The following is a 23146-nucleotide window of genomic DNA, read 5'->3' as shown; positions in this document are numbered from 1 at the left end:
CTGTTGCTTCCCAAACCTTGACCTTGCCACGCACATCCCTCTGTTTATCAAAAGTGATTTCTTTTGGCAAAAATATCTCTGTCGCGGATGCGAAATTACAGCAGGTTTGCATGAACTTGACTTTGCAAAAAACAAAATAACTGTTGGGATTTGTGGTAAAAGGACTTACATCTGGCATCGTTTCTTCTTCGGGCCAGTTGGATCTGTAGCTATTTGGATAGGAGTCCCAGTCATCGTCATACTCATCCCGAGGACTGGTCTTCTCGAGGGGGACAAGGGGCGCCCGCTGCTGGCCCCTCCGGCCAGCAGACCGGGCCAGGGTGGGCTTGAAGGGGATGGGTGAGATCGGTGAGGTGCCCGCCGACATGGCAGACTTGTTTGGCGAGGGGATGTCATGGAAGTCATGCCCAGAATCTATGTGTTTGAGAAAATAAAAGCAAACATGAATGCACAGAGAAGTGGTAATACAAGGAAAGCACTAAAACTGACAATTTGCTCAGCTCCAAAAACAGGTATACATGGAATAGGCGCTTCACATGCAACATGTGAAATGAAAACGTATGGGCCTAGTGTGCCTGATTGAGAAAGATAATGTTATGTTATGTAGCAAGAATCATGCATAAATTTAGCTGAATCTCTATTAGGGTAGGACCCACAAGCAACCTTCATAGTTTATTACTTGTTTGCACTATCCTGATTGACACACGAACGAATCGGCATGTAATCCTCTCATTAATCAATTTCCATCACTGTCATATTCAGCAGCACACAGGAACCTCAAGCAGCAGAATGAACTAGACGACCAACTACTGTATACAACAATAGTCCATGGGGTGGGATGCCAGAGTAATTACCAGCATACACACAAACACACACACCACAGTAAACGGCACACAGCATTATACACACAGTACAGTAGCGAGCACCAGAGAGAGAGAGAGAGATTTTAATCCATTTTACAAGCAATATTTCATCTATTCTGCCCTTGAATGGCACTGGACCCTGTAATTAATTTGTACAGTCTGTAGAATATTGAGGCTTTCAATGTTACTAAGGCCCTGCTCAGCCATGGTCAACGATAAGTTTTAATTATACGCAAACATGACTCATAGACATTGTTTATCTATATCATCATTTTTTTTGCATTCATCCCTGAAATTATGTATTCTTTCCTACACTGGTCATTGAAGAATTGTAATCTAATATGCACAGAAACATGTACCACCATCACTGAGAGAAAGTCACTTCAAAGAGTGAAGATCTGATGTTGATTTATCTGACTCAACCGGTCAAAATTTTCAGTGCACTGAAATTCTGATTATGAGTAGAACACTTCAAGAGAAGAATACAAAAATTTATTCTCTAGTGGGAGCAGGCAGAGCATTTTAAATAAAGCTGTCATTCAACTGTGAGTTCCACTTCTAATGCAAGTTCAAGACAACTTTCAAAACTCCCACACAGGGCATGCAAAAAGAGAAGAATAAAATAAACAACAACAAAAAATATGCTCACTTCTAAGTTTAGTGGATATCAAAGGGATTATGGCAATATTTGTCGCGGGTTATGAAGACTTCACACTGGATTCCACCTCCTTAAATGCTTTGAAACAATTACTGCAAAGTCCTAGAGTTTGTTGAAGAGTGTATGATTCTGCTCAGCACCTGGATTTTGGTCACTTTTCATCACACTGGTGCCTCAAGGTAGTTGGGAAATCTGATGAAATTGATGATCACCCCTCACTGCGTGGGTGCTGGGAAGATCAGGCAACTACCCTGGTTTTCGACAAGCAACTCTCGCTACGTTTTGCTTGTCGCATGTGAAATAGTTCATCGACAAATGGGAGCGAGAGAGTATGGCACACCACACTTTGTCAAAATGTCTGGCTTTGCAATAGACACACTTGCTCTGATGGTGTACAAACATTATTGTTCTCACATATTAATTAAAGAGAATGTTGAAAAGAAAGCCATACACACGTACATATCATCATACTTTTGAATTGATCAAGGCGAACTGTTTAGAAATAAAAATAAAAATGGAATAAATGAATGAATCTGTACCCAGGTTCAGGTCCATCTTCTTACGGCTGTTGGAGTTGGCAGACACCCCATCGTCCATGCCGATGCCAGGGTCCGGCCACGAATTAGACAGGCTCATGCGGTGGATGCGCTGCTGTTCAGCCTCGTCCCGAGCCCGGGGCAGGCCCACGGAGGGCATGTGCTTCTCGCTGTAGGACAGCTGCTTGCGGCTGGAGTGCTCCACCTCCTCCCGGCTGTGCTGGTGGGAAAGATGGTGGGGCTTTGCATTGCCACTGCGTTTCTTTGGGATGACGGCTGTGTTGCCAATAAATGGGTCTGGACCAGCTGTATCATTTGGAGATCACACACGCAAAAAAAGGAGAAAACAAACAAACAAACGTCACATATGTGAAAATAGAAAGAGGTCTTGAAATCCCAATATCAACACTGAGAAGTACGAAAGCTTCAAAAATAGATGCACAATATGCAGATGATTAAAGTATCACAAAACTTGGTAAAAGTTGGATCAAACTTGAGTTGACTTTCTGCAGCTCAGCTTTCTCAGCTAGCTTTTATGGTAACTTGGATTACTACTTGAAATATGTGGCAGAAATGCAAAGTACCAGTGGCGGCTAATGCCAGCTACAGATGGCACTTTTGACACTGTTGTACTAAAAAAACAAAATGCTTTTATTTTGTTGGTGTTGTCCACTCAATGACAGTGAAAAAGGAATCTGCTTTATTTTCAACACACTGCTAGAATAAATTGCCCAGCAGATTTCATTATATCAAATCTATGTATGTTCTCTGGGAATGAGGAGGTCTGAAGACATATTCACATGAATGTTTATATTGATATACATACAATATATTAGGCAATGTCAAGTATGTCAGTTCTTACTATGTTGTTACTGATGCCGGTACAAAAAGCCATTATGGTTTTTTGTATCTTACAAGGTTTTCTACACAGAAAGGTGTTGCAACTGGAATACTTGAGCCTAAATGTGTATCCAAGAAGCAAGGTGATTGAATCACGACGTAGAAAAAGAAAAATCAGATTGTATTAATTGAGCAAAAGTGACCCCAGATTGTGTGTGTGTTCTCTCTGGAAAGGAAGAATCCACAGCAAAAGAAAAAGAAATTCAGATAAAAGGAACAGGGAAGCACACATGAGGTGATAGAGGTATGTAAACTGCACTTATTTCATACCATCCTCGTACATTAGCCAAGCAGGCTACGCTGTGCCGATGATAGCACAATTGGCCGAGTATGAGTATGGTAATGCTGGGGGGGGGGGGGGGGGGGGGGGGGGGGGAGTAAAATTAGTAGCCTTGCCCAAGGTCAAGGCCAATGTAGGACAGTCAAAGTGGCATCTATCTATAATTCATCTCATTATGTATAACGCTAGAGATGCTTTTCATACAGCTCTCTGTTTTGGTTGCAATGTACAGAAAAATTTCCTTATTGGTTCACTGCTTTGCTGCTACTGCAATGGGCTTTATCCGCGCGAAATGACGCGTGCATTTAGAGTCCACATCGGTTTATTACCCAACTCTGCCAGGGCTGAGCTTTGTCAACGACGACATGTAGTATGGCCTGTTGACGTCAAGTCCTAAGTTTGCGTCTAATTGATAGGGACAGGAAGTAATCTGACCCTCGTTCTGCACAACATCATCAATCAATAGATGGAGGGGTGGGGGGGGGGGGAGGGCTTGATGCGTCAAAGAGATTTGACAAACATTGGATGAATGATGCCTTTTAAGCACTTGAAAGTTATAGACTGCACTAACATAAGTGAAATTAACTTTTTAATCATCTCCTATAAGGCTAACCAATATTAGTTCTTCGTTCTTTGATTTGGAATATCACGTGGTGAACAGCCTGAGGTTGCTGGGTTTTGTTTTTTTTCACTGTCATGCCATGTTATCATATGTACATCTGAGGTCTTCCCATTTACATAGTATACTGTGACCTTCAAGAGTAGATATTACAGCCTATTTGTGCTGTCTGCAATTCATGTGTCAAATAAAGAAAAATAAAAAAAGAATAACTCAGAACTGCCAACATAAACCAAGTAGTTTCCAGCAAACTGATTAATTTGAAGAGATAAGAATATCCTGGCGACAATCACAACGCTCAACTTTCTGCCTTAATTTCTTCATATTTCCACTAGACTGGCCTCACTTTATTTCTATTCATTTTTTCTTTTTGAAGCAAGATTCATATCTATGTTGTGATCCTATCTCTTCAAGGTGAATTGAGTCAGCACATAATGTAGTCAACCCCCCCCCCCCCCACCCCACCCCAGGTCCACTTTAATGTATTTTACACAGTTTAAAACAGAATTTAGAGCAGTCACAAGTGGTATGTCATCAATACAAAGGTACATCCTCTCATAAAGTCATCTGCAAACTGTTGCCATGGCAAATGCCATTGTTGTCAGCTCTTTACAACATCAAGGCCTCGTCTAAAGACTGCAGTATGGTGTGGTCAGAATGCCATCGAGTAATTCCCCACCCCCGCCCCCCTCCTCCCTCACAAATTTACTAAATACCTGGTAGGCAAATGATGAATAAATCATATCAAGAACAACAGTGGGAGTCACGCATAAGCAGAAATGGCATTCTGGCATTGCCTGAGTAGTTACGTTCAGAAAGTGATCCTTAACCTCAAGGATAAGCTAATTGTAAGTTCATTGTTAACTATAAAACGCCAAGTGTTGCAAGGTCTCTTTCCTAACAAAATGACAATTTTGTCAAGACAATACCAATTTCATATGTGAAATTACATTTCCATTGACGAAATAGCAATTTCCTCAACAAAATGACAATTTCATCAAGAAATTGTCATTTCAAGACAAAGAAAAGAGACTGATGCAACACTTGGTGGCCACATAATGAATGACGAGCTTATCCTCAAAGTTAGCAGTTCCCTAAGGTTAAGGATCACCGTCTGAACGTAACTTCTGGTATTCATGTTGATTTGCACCTCATTTAGATTTTTGTGATACTAATATATTGGCAGGCATCAATACACTCTCAAGATGCCAGTTATCATTGTGTCCTTAAATATATTTCACACTTTCCAGGTTTACATAGTTTTAGTAACTGAAACAACAGAGTGAAGAATATCAGCCATTGACTGGCTGATTATGCAATACAAGTATTTGGCAGACTTCACAGATATGCATCGATAACTCTCAATGCTCATTCTCATGGCCACTTTTATTGATACCTATGGCTGTGGATCAATTTCCAATTCAGTTTCAACCTAGGTAAACTTATGAGTACATGATTAATCATGTATATATTATTTCACTCATAGATCCATGATGTGATATACACTATGAGCTTCGGGGAAATAGTTTTGTATGACGAATTGTTAGGAACTGTTTCCCAGTGAGTTTATGTGGGCTTTTTAAAGAGCACATGTCTCTGGTGCTGTATCAAGTGTCCAGAACAGAACAAGTGTCCCTTTCCAAATGTTCCACATTTTCAGCTTTTTTGTGATGTCCAACAACTGGTTCCATGACATGTGCTCTTACAACAATTGCTCCCATGAAATATCTGCACACAAAGCCAAACATAAATAACCCTAACATGCATAACAAACATAACCCTAACCCTAATCCTAATCCTCACATGAAACTAAACCTAAAACCCTATCACAAACCTAACCTAAGTCCTTGGAGACAATAAGACCAGAGCAACTGCCTCAGGAGCAAATGTCATGCCACCCCAACAACTACATGACTCTCTCTCTCTCTCTTTCAGTGTCCGTCTTTCTTCTGTTCTCCTTCTCTTTTTGTCCCTTATAACTAAGTGGCAACAATACATTTGATCTGTTATGGCATCGGATGAAATATAAGGTTGGCATGAGGAGGGATAAGTATGACAACCTTCCCCGGAGAAGCCTTACACTCCTGGGGTCACTGATAAGCTTACTGTTCACAGGCTACAGCACATGCCAAACATGACATCATGTGGCACATAGCAGGTCTCCCTGCGCATGTCATAAGGATAACAATCATCCCAGAAAATTAATAATTGGTGGGTGGGTGGGGGGAAGCATCGCCCTCTTATTGAACTAGAAACTACAATATTCTCCTCATACAGCTTACAGTAAAACCATCTCTCAGAACCCCACCCCCCTTTTTCCTCCCCTTTTCTCCTCCCTCTGTTCGTATCTTCCTCTAGTAGGAAGAGCTCATGAAAGGCCTCCCTCAAGCACAGAGAGCACTCCTCTGCATGAATGGATATCATCTTGATTTGGAGACCCGCTTCTCTGTCCAATTGTGTTTGATGGCAAGCATGTTTGTGGAGGTGTGGGGCAAGATAAGGGCAATCAATAATTATACAACAAAACAACATCAAGCCCCTTTCATTATGCATGGCTCCACATGGAAAGACAGTCACATTCTTTTCTGTGCTGATGTTATTGTATATAATGAATGTTATCAACAACTATCTCTGGAAAAAAAAAGAAACACAAAACAAGTTTTCAAGTTACACTGTAGTTGACATTCCTTAGAAACATGAACATTTTGAAATGCAGGGAATATTATATAAAAACTTGGAATTTCAAACAATTCTTCTTTTTCCCATCAAGATACTGTAAATCCTGAGATCAGGCAATCATAAATAGAAAACAGGCTTAGCTAAAATTCAAAATGAGATGCCCTAGCATTCATGATGAAGTCAATTCATCACTAAGAATGCTGTGCAACATGCACTCAGCTTCACCTCATGCATGTTTCACCATTGTAATAATGTAAATATCCTCGAGTGTGCTGCATCTCCACTAATGCCCTCTCACCTGCGTATTATTTGCACATTAGACTGACAGAATGTCATGTGGCAAGGTCTACCAATGATTTATCCATGGGACTATAGCGCAAATGAGTTCATGGTTTGAGCACAATTTCAGACAGATATCTTTCATGCATCACGACAAACACAAGAGACATGTGATACTCAAATTGCCTGGGCAAAGCTACATGTCCCCGTCAACAGTTTAGGTGCAAAGTCCAATCACTTTCATTAAAAAAAAAGAAATGACAAAATCAGCAAAGCTCTGAGAACAGCATTAATTGCATCATCCCGCATAGCCTGGGGTTAACAATTAACTCTTTAAGTCCCATCGGCAAAATTATTTACAAACGACGTTGACAGCATTTTAGGAGGGTGGTCCCACAAGGGTTTAGGATTGTGCAGCATTGATCAGCGTCAATCCCAGAGCTATTTCACACTTACATGCGAGCCAGATTGTAAACTTGTTTAATTTCATGCTCATAAAGTTACTTTTGTAAGTGTGATCAAGCAAACTAAAATCCCATTTTCTCAGACGCTCATTTCACATCTGGTCACTTAAGGCTTAGAGGTATTTTCAAAATCCAGCTTTGCTCAATCCCGAGAGCTATTCTCATTGCTCTTGCGAAAAAATCAATGACTAGAAAGCTGAACTAGTTTGGAAACAAACTGAGGTAGGAGTTTGGAAATGAATTCACCATGATGAATACAATGAATTGTGGATGGAAGTTGTAGAAAACAGTTGCTTTAGTGGGTTTTTTTAATATTAGCCATTTTTATTATAATAAAAGGCTTCTTACGCTTTGCACAACACTTCTGGAACATGAAAAGGAGGACCTGTGCATAAAAAGGTAGACATGATCTTCTAAAATGTTCCACATAATGTACAAATGCTAACCTTTTTTTTGTTGTTGTTGTTGTTGTTGTTGCTGCTGCTCTTAGTTGCATACCAATATCAAGTGCTAAAAGTTATTGTTAAATTGATTAATGACATAGGATTCTGAAATGCAGTCTCACTGTACTCCTCAAAAGTACATCCAACACATTCATTGTCATTCATTTCAAGTGCAGGCTGAATTTTCGGTGTAGATCTGTTATGATTTTTTTTTCCCCTCCAGCAAGAGTTCCATGCACTTGAGCTTCCTCTAAACCACTGCGCTACACAACCCAAGCTGCAAATCCAGAATTCATTATCTACAATCTCTTCGGTGATAAGATTGGATGCCTTCCAGATGCCCGAGTTCCAACTGGCATAATGAGGATGCCACACAAGATGTTCTCTTCTTGTGGTACTACCTGGGCAGAGCGAGGAGACAGGAAATTAATCCAGTCAAGATACTTAAAGCTTTTGATGAACACTTCATGATCTGTCTGAACATCCCTTATGTGTTCCTCAGCATAGAGCTGGACCCAGAAAGGGCAGGGCATCTACTATTCTTCTTTTCTTTTCTTTTCTTGTTCTTAGTCTCAACCTCAAACTTGAGCGCTCTGCATTCATTTTGTGAAAAGGCAGCACATTAGGCGTGTCTTCATCAGCCCGAAGTTTCAAAATAGCGCGCTATCTTGCGGTTACCAAACTAGTCCGATGTCAAAATAGCGCGCTATCTGTGTAGTGAAGACGCAGATAGCGCGCTATTTGATCGGGAAAATTTCCCCAAAAATCTTGGTCTAGTTCGTCAACTAGAGCGCTAATTCGTGAAATAGCGCGCTATCTTGGGTGCGTCTCCATCAGCCCGAAATTTTCTCGATCCCTCCACGCTTCTGGTTAGCCAGCTGGCAATGGAAAGCGCATGTACAAGCAGCTAGTGATTGTGTATAGTACATTACACGCACGGTGTATTCAAGGATCACATGTGTGTACTAAAGGCCTACTGTTGTTGTCATCTTTAAAACCAGGGAGGTGATTTCTCTCACCTCCCTTTTAAAACTCAGTGCCGTGCATGCAAGCTGATTTTTTGTAAACTTCTTCTTCTAGTCCACTCTACCTTAGCTGAAGATTCTTGCAGATTGTGTGCATTTTGGATTTGTTTAAACATTGCAATTCGTTAATTTCATATAAGATGCCTCACTGGACAGAAGAAAGAGTAGCGTTATTAATATCCCTTTGGAGAGAATTTGCTGTACTGCTCACCTCCCTGGTTGTAGAATCGTACATACGGTGACATAGTAGATTTTGAGCGGGGAAATCCACTTTCGAACCGCGAGCCAGGCAGAGTAATATTGCAAAGTGCGCATGCGTCAATTTTCGGACTAATTTCCCGAAGCAGGCTGTTCGAGCTGATGAAGACGCACATTCGCTGTATCGGGCTATTTTCTAAGACCGCAAAATGTCCCGCTAGTTTGAACTTCGAGCTGATGAAGACACGCCTATTGACTCCAGAACCTACACAGAATGATGGCACAATTTTTATATTACTATGTCCGTTCTTTAATTTCCAAATATCAGGACATTAAAAATGGCTAGGTTTGAGCTTTCCACTCACGCTTCAACCAAAATAAGAAAAACAAGGCAAACAGCAAGCGATGTCTTGCCCGCATATTACAATTTGTGAGTAGAGTGTTGTTCAATGTAAGTTCATTGACCCTTTGACCTTTAACCTTGTCCGACTGAACCAATACTGCTTACAAGTATAGGCTTTAAGTTCTCATTTTTCACTTCGGGGTTCAGTACATCTACATTGCACATTAACCATTTAAAATTTGTCTAAACTTAGCACACCACGATGGCGAGATTGAGACAATCAGTGGCTAAATTTCAGTGTGAACACACCAAGCTCCTGCAATTAAGCCTGGGCTGAGCCAAGGCTCGGCCCATTTCTTTGGTATGAACAGGGTCTTAAGACTCGCGATGGAATAAAAATCTGCAGGGAAGAAAATGATGCATCACACTGTGACTCCTCCAACACTGAGGAAAAATCATGATGCAAATAGAAGGGTATTGAAACATAGCAAGAGACTTCATGAAAGGCACTCAGATAATCTTTCTACAAGATAAAATGCATTTCTACCTTCTACTGACTACTGCACCTTCTTTCTACCTTGAAATAAATGGCACAGTGAGAATACAAATGAAAGAGGAGTCTTTCTGAAAAACAGAGCACATCCAACAAACAAAGAGGAGGAAATCGTCACTCTTGCCATACAAAAATAGCTCCTCATCGGCAGAGGACGGACAGGCAGGTGGCCCTTCAACTAAATATAAGTCAGTGAATAGCCACTCGATCAATCAGTCGGACATGGGCTGTGTTAGTTGGTGGAGGTGAGTAGTGTGATCAAGGATTTGAAGTGACTGCCTCTGCTCTAGTCCAGGAGGTTAGACGCTCTTTGCTCCCTGTCATTGGGAATGATATTTGGAAAAGTCCCACATCCTGAAAATGTCAGCAGAGTACTAGGCATTACTCAGGGTATTGTGTGTGAGGATACATTTAAAGACACTCAGTCGTGGCGAGTGGTTTGTGCGGCACGGAGACGAACGCAACACGCTGCCTCCCCCATTCTGTATCAAATGTATTGACCCCCAATGAGAATAACGCTGGCTCAATGGGTCAGCGAAAATACGGTAGGCTACAAGAGAGCTCCCTGTGCCTATCTCCTCACCCAAAATGGCTGTCCCAGCGAGCCACGAGAGCTTCCGAATGGACGTACTCTCTCAGTGCGCATGCGCATGAAGAGAGGCCAAAAGAGCCACGCGTCTTCTGGCCTCTCTCCTCCAATCACCGCAGCTCGCGGTGACAATGTTTGTGTATGATGCGTACACACACAGGCACACACACACACTTGTCTCAGTGGTAGCATTGTCCCACACGTTTATGGATATAGCACCGATACTGGCATTGCGCAATTGCATGCACAAACTTCGGTCGTTCGGAGTTTACGTACCATCAGGGATGGCGATCGGCTGCCTTTAAAGCTAAACAACACCAAACACTGAAAAGGTCAGCACCAGGTGCATGTCTCCTACATACCTGGGCATTGCAGAGTATATCCTTGCATTTAAAATGGCTCTTCTGTGACAACCTAGTGAAAAATACACTGATTTCTTTTCTTTTCTCGAGGGCATTTCATGAAGCAGCTTTTTATGCCACAAATTTGCTCTTAGCCAATCAGATGCAAGGAATTCAGTAGCTTGTAAGTTTGTAAGAAAAAGTATCAGGCAAAATGCTTTATGAAATGCCCCCCCCCCCCCCCCCCATCTTTATGTACATGTAGGACATTATCATCTTCTGGTGTAATCAACGTTATTACATTTTGCTGCATTTCACACATCAGTCAGCCATAATTCAGTAAGGGCATTTTTTATGTTGTTGTTTGGGGAGGGGGTTTGTGTGTTTTTAGGGGAGGAGCTATTTTGTCTTGTTCTGTTTTTATATAGAGCAAAAATACTGTTCAGTATATCTGCGCTAAAGACAGTGTCACCGCACACTCTAGACGCACACAGCAAATTGACAGAAATCCCCATGATATGATGGAGTCCTAAAGAACAACTTCACACTCTTGAATTGAAGAACACTACAAATATTTTGGTGGGAATTGAAGCAATAGATCTGGAAAGATCAAATTAGCATATAGTGGATAGGGATGGATAGAATAAGCAGTCAAAACTCCTTTTTTATTATTAGTGGAAGAAAACTGGTGAAGATTCAATGACAAATCTAGATTTACCAAAGACATCATCTTCCTCTATTGGCAAAGACTGCCAAGTTCTCTTGTCTGTAAGAAAAAATGTCACATCAAATGTGGAGGTTAGTGCTGCAAAATGCTTGAAATAGACATCTCTTGCCGGTCTGAAAGTAAGAATTGATTGGTATTATACTATGTATATTAAAGATCATTCTTGCAGCCCAGAAAGAAAGCCCATTTTATGCAATTCATGCAGACAAGACACAGAAAACACCCAGGCAGATAATTTTGAGAAAAATGAGGCAGAATGCTGTGAGTAGCTACCAATATGAAAAGCAAAAAGTAAGGTGGTGTATCGAGCACCACAGCAACTGACATCAGTTCATTTGCCTTAGTCTAGGGCTATTCAGCCTAAATGAAAAACTACATTTTCTCTTCCAACATAACACTTATCCCATATCACATCTGCACAAAGGCCAGGCATTCACATTTTTTTGAAATTCACAAAACACAGGAGGCAACAAATGAGTTAACAAACATGTTGACAACATAAATTACTATCATATGAATATGAAAACAATGAAGTTATGCATGATATTAATAAACGTTATGGGTTACATGAGAAGTGCTGGTCAGTTTCTCTTGGCTTCACTTGATAAAGTAATACAAATAAAATGAAGGCAACAACATCATCTTTTATTTCCCTAAGATTTCCCGAGGACAATTTTAGTTACAGAGGCAAAATTAATTTTATGGAATATACATATATTACTGTCCAACTGATCACCAACATGGCAAAATTTTGCAATTGAATAAGTTGTGAATCTTACTACATGGGAAAATATTTCTTCATCTGAATTTGTATAAAGCATTATTTCAACCACAAAACATTGATGATTATCAGATCTGTGTTTTACCTTGGATCATCATACATTTGGGCTGCTAATCATAGCTGCAGCTAGACAGCACAGTGTACACCAACACACTGTGCTGTCTAGCTGCAGCTATAATGTAATGCATCTCTCACGTGATAGTGTATAAGAGAAAACATGCCGTATACTACTGTATGGCAGAATACATTTCACAAAGATAATATTTTGCAAACTGGGACTTAGAAGACAATTTCACAATGGTTGAACTTGCAATGGAGACCCATAGTGACAGAATGAGAAATAAGTATTATCCCTCTTTTGGAGAAAACTTTAGAGATTTTCCGATTTGGAGACAATACAAAGCATGTTTGCCTTTAAATGGTAAAAACAGCCATCTTGCAAAACAATTCCCCCCCCCCCCACTAAAAAAAAGTAACAAATACAGCATATATACAGGCCTACAGAAAAACAGAAAAAGTTGGGGTCCTTCTTTGTTTGGTTTGCCAGGGTTCTTTCAAAGTTTTGAATATTGAAACAGTAGGCTTGGATTCAAAACCAAGAATAAGTAAAATCTCTCTCACATGGCCATCCTCATTATAAACTGATCTTGTTTGCAACCTGACGAAAGAAAAAGTTGAAGTAAGATCATTGCCTCTTCTGGGTAGAATTTTAAACCTCTGAAGCAATAAACTCTTATGTTGTCCTTTATCAGGGTCTCTCCTTCTGTATTAGTCAGTGTTTTGATGCTTTGGTTGGCAAAACAGGCAAGTATTTTGGAATTGATGCAAATAAACCTGAAATTTGATGCCGCACATCCCTTGTTTGAGCATACACAACAGCCAGCTCAAGATCTCCATATTAAACACCAAAATAAAATCACAAAGCTCATATTACCCTGATGCGGACATGGTAGGGGAAAAAAAGAAGGCATTTGCCGATTACTTTTGTATTCATCGACATACGAAGAAAATGAACGCATCCTTTCATCCCAAATCTTGGATGTCAAGAATGAAAATAAACCAATCTAAAGAGTCTCTCCCAGTCTACAAACAGGAATACAACACAGTCAAATATTAAGTGATCGTTATGAGAGAGGATTGCTGCTCGAAGCTACTGTCGAGCCCTTGATATGCTCAATCTTGGACGCATCATGAGAAAAATCAGGGTTGTTTTTTTTTTTAATGGCATCAAAGAAAGCTTCTCATTTTACATGGCCTATATCAGATTTACGACTGCATTTTCAAAATTAAATCTCTCCTTCCTCTCCTGTATTATTCATTTCAATAGATCAGGAACCCAATAGCCTGTCACTGACTTTGCATACTTTCTACATGCATCGTATAGGCCATTGTATACTGTAGGCATGTGATGTGTCTTGCAAGAACTATGCTGCTTTGAGTGATATTGAAGACAATACTGGTGTATTTTGCATACAGTCTTATGAATTTAAATAAATCCAGTTACCTTTGTCAGTGGACACACAAATGTTCATTCCAAAGTCACCTCTTGTAGAAAGTCACACATGTATGGTACACAAAAACTCCAAATGATAGACTAAAGATAGAAACTCAATTAAAGCAGTTTGAAAAGAATCTGAGCGTATCCAATTAACAATGGATTTTCTCTGGGGGAAACCTTTGAAAATACCATAAAGTTTCCAAAGGTTAAAGATAATAAAAAGTTTTGGTACCTCAAAAGTTTCCCTGAATTTCCTTGTCTTGGTTTGTGTTTCACGTTAAAGTACATTGTCTGTGAGAATTACTCGCCCCAAAGTGCTCTCATGTCTTAGTAATCATGCAATAATGGTTTCGTACCAGAGCCGTCGCCGTACGGCGTCGATAAATATTGTACGAAACCACTGACTGCGACCAGCAGCGTGCAGCCCATTGTACGCATAGCTAACTGCGACCAGCAGCCCCATACGCATAGCGTAATGGGGCTTCGCATTGTAGCATTCAGGATCATGACAGAATTAGTATCGCGGGTAAATGTCAACTTACAATCCAAAAATTTCTTCGATTTGAAGACATACCAATTAAGTTGAAGTATTGAAAACAGGCTTCGAGCAACGTTTGGTTCTGCCAATAGTCCCTTTCTTTTCGAATTGACGACTGAATGTGACTCGGTCGAGAGGACCTTGGGAGAGCTACATACACTGACTACTACGGCCAGCGCATGCGCACACAAACATCTTATCCGTTGATGGATTTGAAATTTGTGCGCATGTGATGTGTTCGCATGCACTGGCTGTAGTATTCAGTGTATGTAGCTCTCCCAAGGTCCTCTCGACCGAGTCACATTCAGTCATCAATTTGAACAGAAAGGGACTATAGGCAGAACCAAACGTTGCCCGAAGCCTGTTTTCAATACTTCACCTTAATTGGTAAGTCTTCAAATTGAAGAATTTTTGGGATTTTAAGTTGACATTTATCCTGCGATACTAAATCTGTCATGATCCTGAATGCTACAATGCGAAGCCCGATTACGCTATGCGTATGGGACTGCTGGTCGCTATGCGTATGGGGCTGCTGGTCGCAGTTAATTGCATGATTACTAAGACATGAGAACACTTTGGGGCTAGTAAGTCTCACAGTGTTAGTTATATGAAAGGTACTTTAACCTGAAACACAAACTAAGACAAGGAAATTCAAGGAAACTTTTGAGGTACCAAAACTTTTTATTATCTTTAATATCTCTTCGAATGATGAGATCTTGACATTTATCAAACTCAATCAGAGAGGTTTATTTCAATCCACACTGGCAAGTTCAATGTTATACTTTCATAATTTTCATATAGTTTGCAAACGACTTTACAAATTTGACCCAAAGCTCAAATCTTCACTTCAGTAACAGGAGTATTTATGCTCTAGAGTTGCCCTGCTTAAACCATTTCCATGATAATGTATCTGTTTCATTAAACTTAAAAACAAGAAACTCAAGATCAGAACACATGACAGGATGTGTTCAAAGAAATATTCATCAAAAAAAAAATATATATATAACTAGATATATCGCTACGGCTACTGATATGCCTCCGCCATAATGCATGGTTCTCCTGATAGGTTTATAGTTCAATGTCTTGACAATGTGTGATGACAGTTTCACACAATTGGCAAAATATTAAAATGACAGGTTTGACACAAATGTGCTGAATGTTCACTTTCCTAGAACTAGGTTCAATTGGATGAATGATTAAAATGTCAGAGTGCAGGTATTTGGGGAACTGATGATTTTTACTTGACTTTTGACCCTGTTATAAGTTTATGCATTGAGTAATTTTCAAGGTATTGAGAAAAAGTATAATTTCAGTATCAAATGGGAAAATAGCATTATCTAAACCTGGCCTTTGACCTTTGACCTCACAGTTCCAAAGAGAATCACTGTTAGGTTGAACATGCATAAATATGTAAGTTTCATGATGATACCTTTAAGTTACTTTCGAGATATGGAGGAAAAAGTGCAATTTAGCACTTTCACTTGACCTTTTACCTTTTGACCTTTGACCTTTTGGCAAAAACCTTCCCCAAAAATATATATTGGGTAATACATGCCATACATCAAGTTTAAAAAAAAAAACCTTCCGGCACATTGCATTTTAAGGAAAGTAGTGATATTTTGAGGAGTTGACCTTGACCTTTGACCCCCTGACCTTTGACCCATGACCCCCAACTTCCCTAGATAATCACCGCCCATCGATACAAGCATATATACTAAGTTCCATGAAGATACCTTGAACCATTTGCGAGATATGGAGAAAAACATGAAATTTCAATTTTTTTCACAAAATAACCTGTGACCTTTGACCTTTGACCCTGTGACCCTAAAATCCACACAAAGTATTATCCCCCAATGATATACCCTCATACCAAGTTTGATGTAAAACCACCACACGGTTCTTGAGATATCGACAAAAACAAAACGGGACGGACGGACGTACGGACGGACGTACGGACGTACGGACGGACGGACGGACGGACGGACGACCCGAAAACATAATGCCTCCGGCCACTTCGTTGCGGAGGCATAAAAATATATAGGGCCTAATCCAATATTTCAATATTCCCAATGGTAGTTCTTTATGCTGTTGTTTGTTTGTTTGGTTGGTTTTTTTTTTCCTGCAGGGGATTCATGAGATCGTCATAAAAATATGACCCTTATTCAACTGTACATCAATCGGATTTCACAAATTTTCACGCTTGAGATGACATACAGCTCCTGCTGAATTTCTTTCACAGAGAAAAATGCAATTTTTTTTTTCCATTGATTAAAGGGAGAACAATATTGAGATAGTATACCATGTGTTTGACATCAGCCCGAAGTTTCAAAATAGCGCGCTATTTTGCGGTTACGAAACTAGCCTGATGTCAAAATAGCACGCTATTTGTGTGGTGAAGACGCAAATAGCGCGCTATTTGGTCGGGAAAATATCCCAAGAAATCTTGGGCTAGTTTGTGAATTAGCGCGATAATTTGTGAACTAGCGCGCTATTTTGGGTGCATCTCCATCAGCCCAAAATTTTCTCGATCCCTCCATGCTTCTGGTTAGCCAGCTGGCTGTGGGGAATTATTGGAAAGCGCAAAGAAGTTAGTGACTTTGTACATACACCCACGGTGTATTCAAGGATCACAAGTGTGTACTAGGCCTACTGTTGTTGACATCTTCTTAAAACTCAATACTGAGCATGCTGGCTGTTTCATCCTTGTTTGTACTTCTTCTTCTGGTCCACTCTACCTAAGTTGAAGATTGTTGCAGATTGTGTGTATCTACTACTCATTTAAACTTTGCAAATCGTTAATTTCATATAACATGTCTCACTGGACAGAAGAAAGAGTAGCATTATTGATATCCCTTTGGAGAGAATATGCTGTACTGCTCACCTCCCTGGTTGTAGTATCGTACATACGGTGATATAGGAGATTTTGCGCGGGGAATCCACTTTTGAACTGCGAGCTAAGCAGAGTAATGAGTAATAAGTGCGCATGCGTCAAATTTTAAGCTAATTTCCCCAAGCAGGCTGTTCAAGGTGATGAAGATGCACATTCACAGTATCAGGCTATTTTCGAAGACCGCAAAATATCCCGCTAGTTTGAACTTTGGGCTGATGAAGACACGCCTACTATGGGCCTCCCTTTCCATGCTCTAAATCATAGCATTACATGAAAAACATGTGTGGTCATTTAACATGTATTGCAGCTGACTGTAAGTGACATGTATTGCAGCTGATTATCTCCTTCTTCTGTATGATCATGAGGTAATTGAGAGAAGTCCACAACACCCTTAAAGGGATCATATCGTTCTGGTTGAGACCTAATTTCAGGTTTCTAATATTTTTTGGCGAGATGATTAAAAAGCTCTTATGAAATATGAAAGAGCATGTAATTCCATGAGGAATTAAATGTTTATTTGATGAAAACTGGTTTTGAAATGGCTGAGATGTCCAAAACAGAGCGATTCTAATAAGTGTGGGATCCACACATTCCTACGATCACTTTGTTATACCTTGTTTTTGGATGTTTCAGTCATTCCAAACCCGATTTTCATCAAATAAACTTTGAATTCCGCTTAGAATGGTATCCTCTGTACTATTCCATAAGTGTTTTCTTGGTATCTCGCAAAAAGTTAAAAGCCCAATTCTCATCTCCACCAATACTGTACCATCCCTTTAAAGGAGTACTTGTACTCACATACAAACTCTTTACTATGCCATCAAAGATGTAACAATGAGACAAAAACATGCACAGCAACAACAGACAAGTTTATCACCAAAAGAATCCATAAATCCTGCTGTATCATTGTACGCAATTATACACAAATTCTGTGGAATGCATGTAATTTCATGTTTGAGAACAAAGGCATCTCCAGTGTCTACATACCTACAGACATTCCTGCGCAGTATGTTCGAACAAGACTTCTCACAGCTGAACTGTTGGAGGAGGAGGGAGTGAAAGCAATTATCAGAAAACCGACCCACCTCTTTCTGTGACAGGAGCACTGTGGCTTCCTGATGGATGTGAGTGTTCCTCCCAGTTGTCACGCCCCCTCCCTGGGTAAGTATTTAGGGAGGCTCTCTTCAGCTTATCCAGGTGAATTTGACGGTATGACCCACTGGAACCTACAATGGTAATGGGTGAAAAAAAAAGAAAAACAAGAGATAAAGTATATTAGACTGGTAGATTAAAATATTAAAGGGTTACTACTACTGTCTACTTATCATATCGTTTTAGCCATCGTCATTCAGAGGTAATAAAGCACCAATTTCTAGTGTCGGGTCTGAAATAATTTATAAAAGTGACCAGACTACCCAAAAATATGATATACATGTACCACTAGACTACCGATCTTCTTCCATTAAATACAGAAACAAACACAGACACAATCAGTGCAAACATAATCTGAAGATTTAAGTGAAGTTATTAGTAACCATGGTTCAAATTTGTAGGAAAATTGTATGAAACAAATGTAAAAAAAGAAAAAAAAAAGAAATGTGATACAAAACTTTTTTTCACCTTTAAATACTTGTTTGAACTGAATCAGTTTAGATATAATTATGTGCAAATCAAATTTACCTGTATTGACTGAAGGCCAAAGCGGAGATAATTAAAACTGGTATATAAGTGTATAGGCCTATATCAAGACTTTTTTTTTCAAAAACGTGCAATTTTCACGTGGTTATGAAATTGTAGACAATGTGAAAGTTGACCAAGAATAATATGAGTTTTCATCTTATATGAACAACCCTGAATACAATATATAAGCAGGCAAGAATGAGGTGGAGTGACTATTTCACACAACACAACCACACAATCTTCAGTTGTGTTTTCAGTATTAATTTCTAAGGGGTATTTTTTAGCAAAACCATGCTCTATTTTGAGCTTACTATAGACACTATGCACTATCATGCGCACAATACAATCTCCGAAGCTATAGACTTAATCCCACAGGTCTGTAGGTTAATAAATATAGCTCTCTCAAGGTACTTTCTCTTACATCCCTCTGCAAGAAGAGTCTCTACTTTGATTTTTTTGAGCAATCCTCATTTCTTCTTCTCTTTTTCTTTTCTTTTCTTTTCTTTTTTTTTTTGCCAGGTGCATGCTGAACTTAAGCCATTTATACCCTCCAGAATCGAGGAAAATATACATATACATATGTTATGTACATGTATATGTATTTGCCCTTGAAGGACGATTGCATTTGATAAGGGATGATTTGAGTCTTTATGTCAAAAGTGAATACAGGATGTCTCAAGAGGTCTCATTACTGGTAAAACTCTGAAAATCAACCTGACTGCTTCGTATCTTTGCAGGCTATATTTGTATGTGTGCAGGGAGGTAGGGATGGCTGAGGCACCTCAGTAAAAGCTAATGAATCACCATAAAGTGCTTGACGTCATTCAACCTCCTGAACTGAACTTATTTTATTCTTCTCTTTTCAGTCCTCTGGGTCTATTCAGTGCATATCATCTGATGATCAAATATGCATTCATTGTAACCAACTACCCACTGTACAGACAAGACAATTTGATGCATTTATGATCTCACAATTCTCAAATTCAACAAAAATATGAATATCATGTTTTTGATCATTAAAGAAGCAGCTACAAAACCCTTCCCTTGTGAACGATGAATGCAGTGTTATTACAATTAAGAAAAGTGGTGACCATATGCAGGGGTCGCACTTACCTTTTTTTTTTTAACTAGCCAGGCGGACTACTTAGAATCAATTTTGACACTGAAGCAATATTTTGGCTAGCCAGACGGACTAGTAACTTCAGAATTTTATGATTTTTAGCTAGTCCGACGTGATTTTAGGTGGCCAATGGCCAGCGGACCATCGCCAATTTCGAACCCTGATATGGATGCATTTTATTCTGTTTTCATTTCACTGGCAACAACAAAAGAAAAGATTTGCATTACAATGTAATCTAAACTTTCAATGTTTAATGAAAAATTAATGACATTTCTAACATCCTATGTTGTACATGTATATCCTCTATTTCCCCCAAAAAACTTTATACATAACTCAAGAGGTCACATTGAGCATAAAGTGGTGGCTGCACAGTTCATACAGCATGGAGGCAGCTTTTACATAGTAAGTGTAAATGGTCATTTGGATGTAGAGGGATCAGATGATTACCTTGCTCAAAGCCCAGATCTTGTGTTGCTGCATGGCTGCGTCTCGTGGTCGGAGTCGAGTCCCACACATCGTCCCCTCCATTCCAAGTGTTTCTCGCCTTGATTGGTGGTCGCCTTGGTCCCTCATCATGTTTCTGCAAATGCACATGACAGGCAAAAACTGACTTCAGTATAGAAAGTGGAAGAAACTGATCTGCAAGAAATTGAGCTTGTTCTGCACACAGGACAATCTTTTACTTTCGAGAACATTCTTTTGATGTCATACCAATGCGTGAAAATAGGAGTGCATTGTGGTGTGTGATTGGCTCATTCACAGCAAATCCCCAGTGAATTCAGGTAGCTGTAGATCGTGCCACTGATCTAATATTCAATCTCGTCAAGAGTACAGTGTCACGGTGTAATGATACTGTGATGGCTTGAACTTGAAAAATCCTCGCTTCACCTTGAGGATGACGAGAACTGTGTCCTACTGAACAGACCTTGAATGCGATAACTTTCCTATGACTTTCCTATACAAATTTCACCCAATAATCAGAGAGCACGTCTAAGGTTAAATGAATGGAACTTTTTCCCTGATGTCATTATCACAATCTCAACCATTCAAATTTTATAAAATGTATGTTGTCCAATATTTCTAATTCCGATGTGCTAAATCAATAAGTTGACAACCAATTTAAAGTTTGTGGTTAAAAGCACTCCATGTGATTAGATTTGTAGCCAGAGTACTCTATGAACATGCTTTTGATGTTTGCAACCTAATTTAACTGTATGATATTAGCACTTTGCTCTTTTATTAACAATCTCTGCTCTTCTGTATCATTCATCTCTGCCTTGCTCTGAACACAAACAGGATTATACACTGTACGTACAAAGTCAACCAACCAATGGAATCAAAGTATTTTTCAATCACATTTACGGGATGTGCTACAGACAATTCTTGGAAAATGTTTAATAGAGACTATTTTGTTGAAGGCCATGGCACGCTTTTTGCTGTTGGAGAGGTTTTGTGTACCAGTATGTGTGGCTGTACTGGGCATATGACATTAGGAGCGGTTACACACGGTCAAAAATTCGTCATTTGAATGATGATTCCAGTGAAAAATAATTCTAATGACGAATTTTTAGCATGTGTGGAAGCAAATTAGAATCACGAATGCTAATCACAATCACGAATTCAAATTCTAGTCCGGAGGTGAATTCCAGTGAAGTTTCACTCAAATTACGGTGCGAAATTTGCGTGTGTAATGCTTGACCTCCAAAACATCTTTTGAGGGGCGGAGCTTACATGACCTTTCAAGCACTTCCGTAGATAATACGCGCGCCGCATGCATGCACTCGATCATACATTTTGATTGACAAGTCACCACGGATTACGTAGCGCCTTAGCTCGAGAATTCGAATTCTAATCACAGTTTTCGAGTGAGCGTGTGTAAGGTCCGATAATTCTAAAGACGAATTGCAATCATCATTACAATGATGATTCAAGTTACGAATTTTCTCTCGTGTGTAACCGATCTAGGTGAAGTCAAATTCCCCGCCTGCTTCCTTTTTTAGGGTCACCTCCTTTTCTTTCTTTCTTTTTTTAATTGAAATTGGTTTTCCATAGTGCTTTCAGGGATTTTTTTTAGAGATGATAAATGCAAAGCTGTTTTGATTATGGGGTTCGGAAAGCCTTTTTGAAAACCACAAATTTGTGCTTTCCGAAACAGGTTTCAGCCAGAAACACGGTTCTAGAAGTGACACAAGCACAGAGCTGTTTTGAAACGACTTTGTACTGCGGTTACCAACCATGCGTTTCCGGTTTCTGAAAAGACACGCGCCACGCCAAACATCACACACAGCACAGTGTGTATTACGGAATTTGTGCATGTCATGTGCACTGTGTAATACCTTAATACGTACTATAGCGTAGACGTTCATTTGTTTGTTTGTAAGCTGCTTTCTGTATTGATCGCTCTTCTCTAACCAGGTATTTATGGTTTTGACTGCGGACAGAGGACGTGAGGTACGATGTATCTGCTGCTTTTGTGGGCAGAGCCCGAGGTTCAACATGAACTGAAATTGAAAGTCCAAAACTGGCCCTCGGAGCTATGATATAGTACACATTATGTACCATATAGGAACACTATCATAGCTAGCCAAAACAAAAATGCGCACGCCGTATATGACCCCTTCTCCTTGGGTCAAACGGTGTAATGCAGCTGTGCAGTGATAAGGCCAGTTTTTGTGGTGGCGATGAGTTGATAAACGCAACTTATTTTGAAAGGCGTTTGTAAAGGGCTTTGGAAACAACTTTTGGTAGTGGGTATGGAAATGGAAAGCTATTTCAAACTTGGGACAGATGATAAACGCAGCCAAAGATTACTAAGTATCTATGTATAGCAACTAAATGACACCCTCCCACCAGCATCCCATTCCCCTAACACCCCCCCCCCAAAAAAAAAAAGATTTACAAAAAATGATACAGTTAATTTCTTTTAGAATTCTTTTTTAATAGCACTGACATAGATAATTGGTGTGATGTTTGACAGAAAGGGAGAGTAAGAATTAGCAAATCTTGATTATCGAGAGTCTTGAAACTTTACAACATCTGCTGGACTGGCAACCATACAGAAACTGGTTACTGTAAAAGCTGTTATTTTCAAAAGGGCTTAACTACTGCAAATTTTGCAAATCATGGTTGGGTCGCAAATTTA

General features: G+C 39.7%; 1 protein-coding gene across 1 annotated transcript in view; it reads right to left on the bottom strand.

The window, feature by feature from the left end:
- Nucleotides 1–169: 169 nt before the first annotated feature.
- LOC139714153 (TOG array regulator of axonemal microtubules protein 1-like) overlaps nt 170–23146 on the bottom strand; it is a gene marked incomplete at its 3' end in the record, with an annotated part of 37011 nt that continues 14034 nt past the window's right edge. The window contains exons 2-5 of the mRNA XM_071625872.1: nt 20452–20584; nt 18290–18430; nt 2061–2363; nt 170–414 (exon numbers count right to left, since the gene is read on the bottom strand). Of these exons, the coding sequence (XP_071481973.1) occupies nt 170–414; nt 2061–2363; nt 18290–18430; nt 20452–20584 (822 nt within the window). The remainder of the gene's footprint in view (nt 415–2060; nt 2364–18289; nt 18431–20451; nt 20585–23146) is intronic.

The sequence above is a fragment of the Diadema antillarum genome, unplaced genomic scaffold, assembly GCF_040938485.1.
Source record: "Diadema antillarum isolate AM-2024a unplaced genomic scaffold, OU_Dant_1.0 seq00002176_RagTag, whole genome shotgun sequence".
Taxonomy (NCBI): domain Eukaryota; kingdom Metazoa; phylum Echinodermata; class Echinoidea; order Diadematoida; family Diadematidae; genus Diadema; species Diadema antillarum.
Note: the sequence above shows the minus strand (reverse complement) of the source record. Positions and strands in the feature narration are given on the sequence as shown.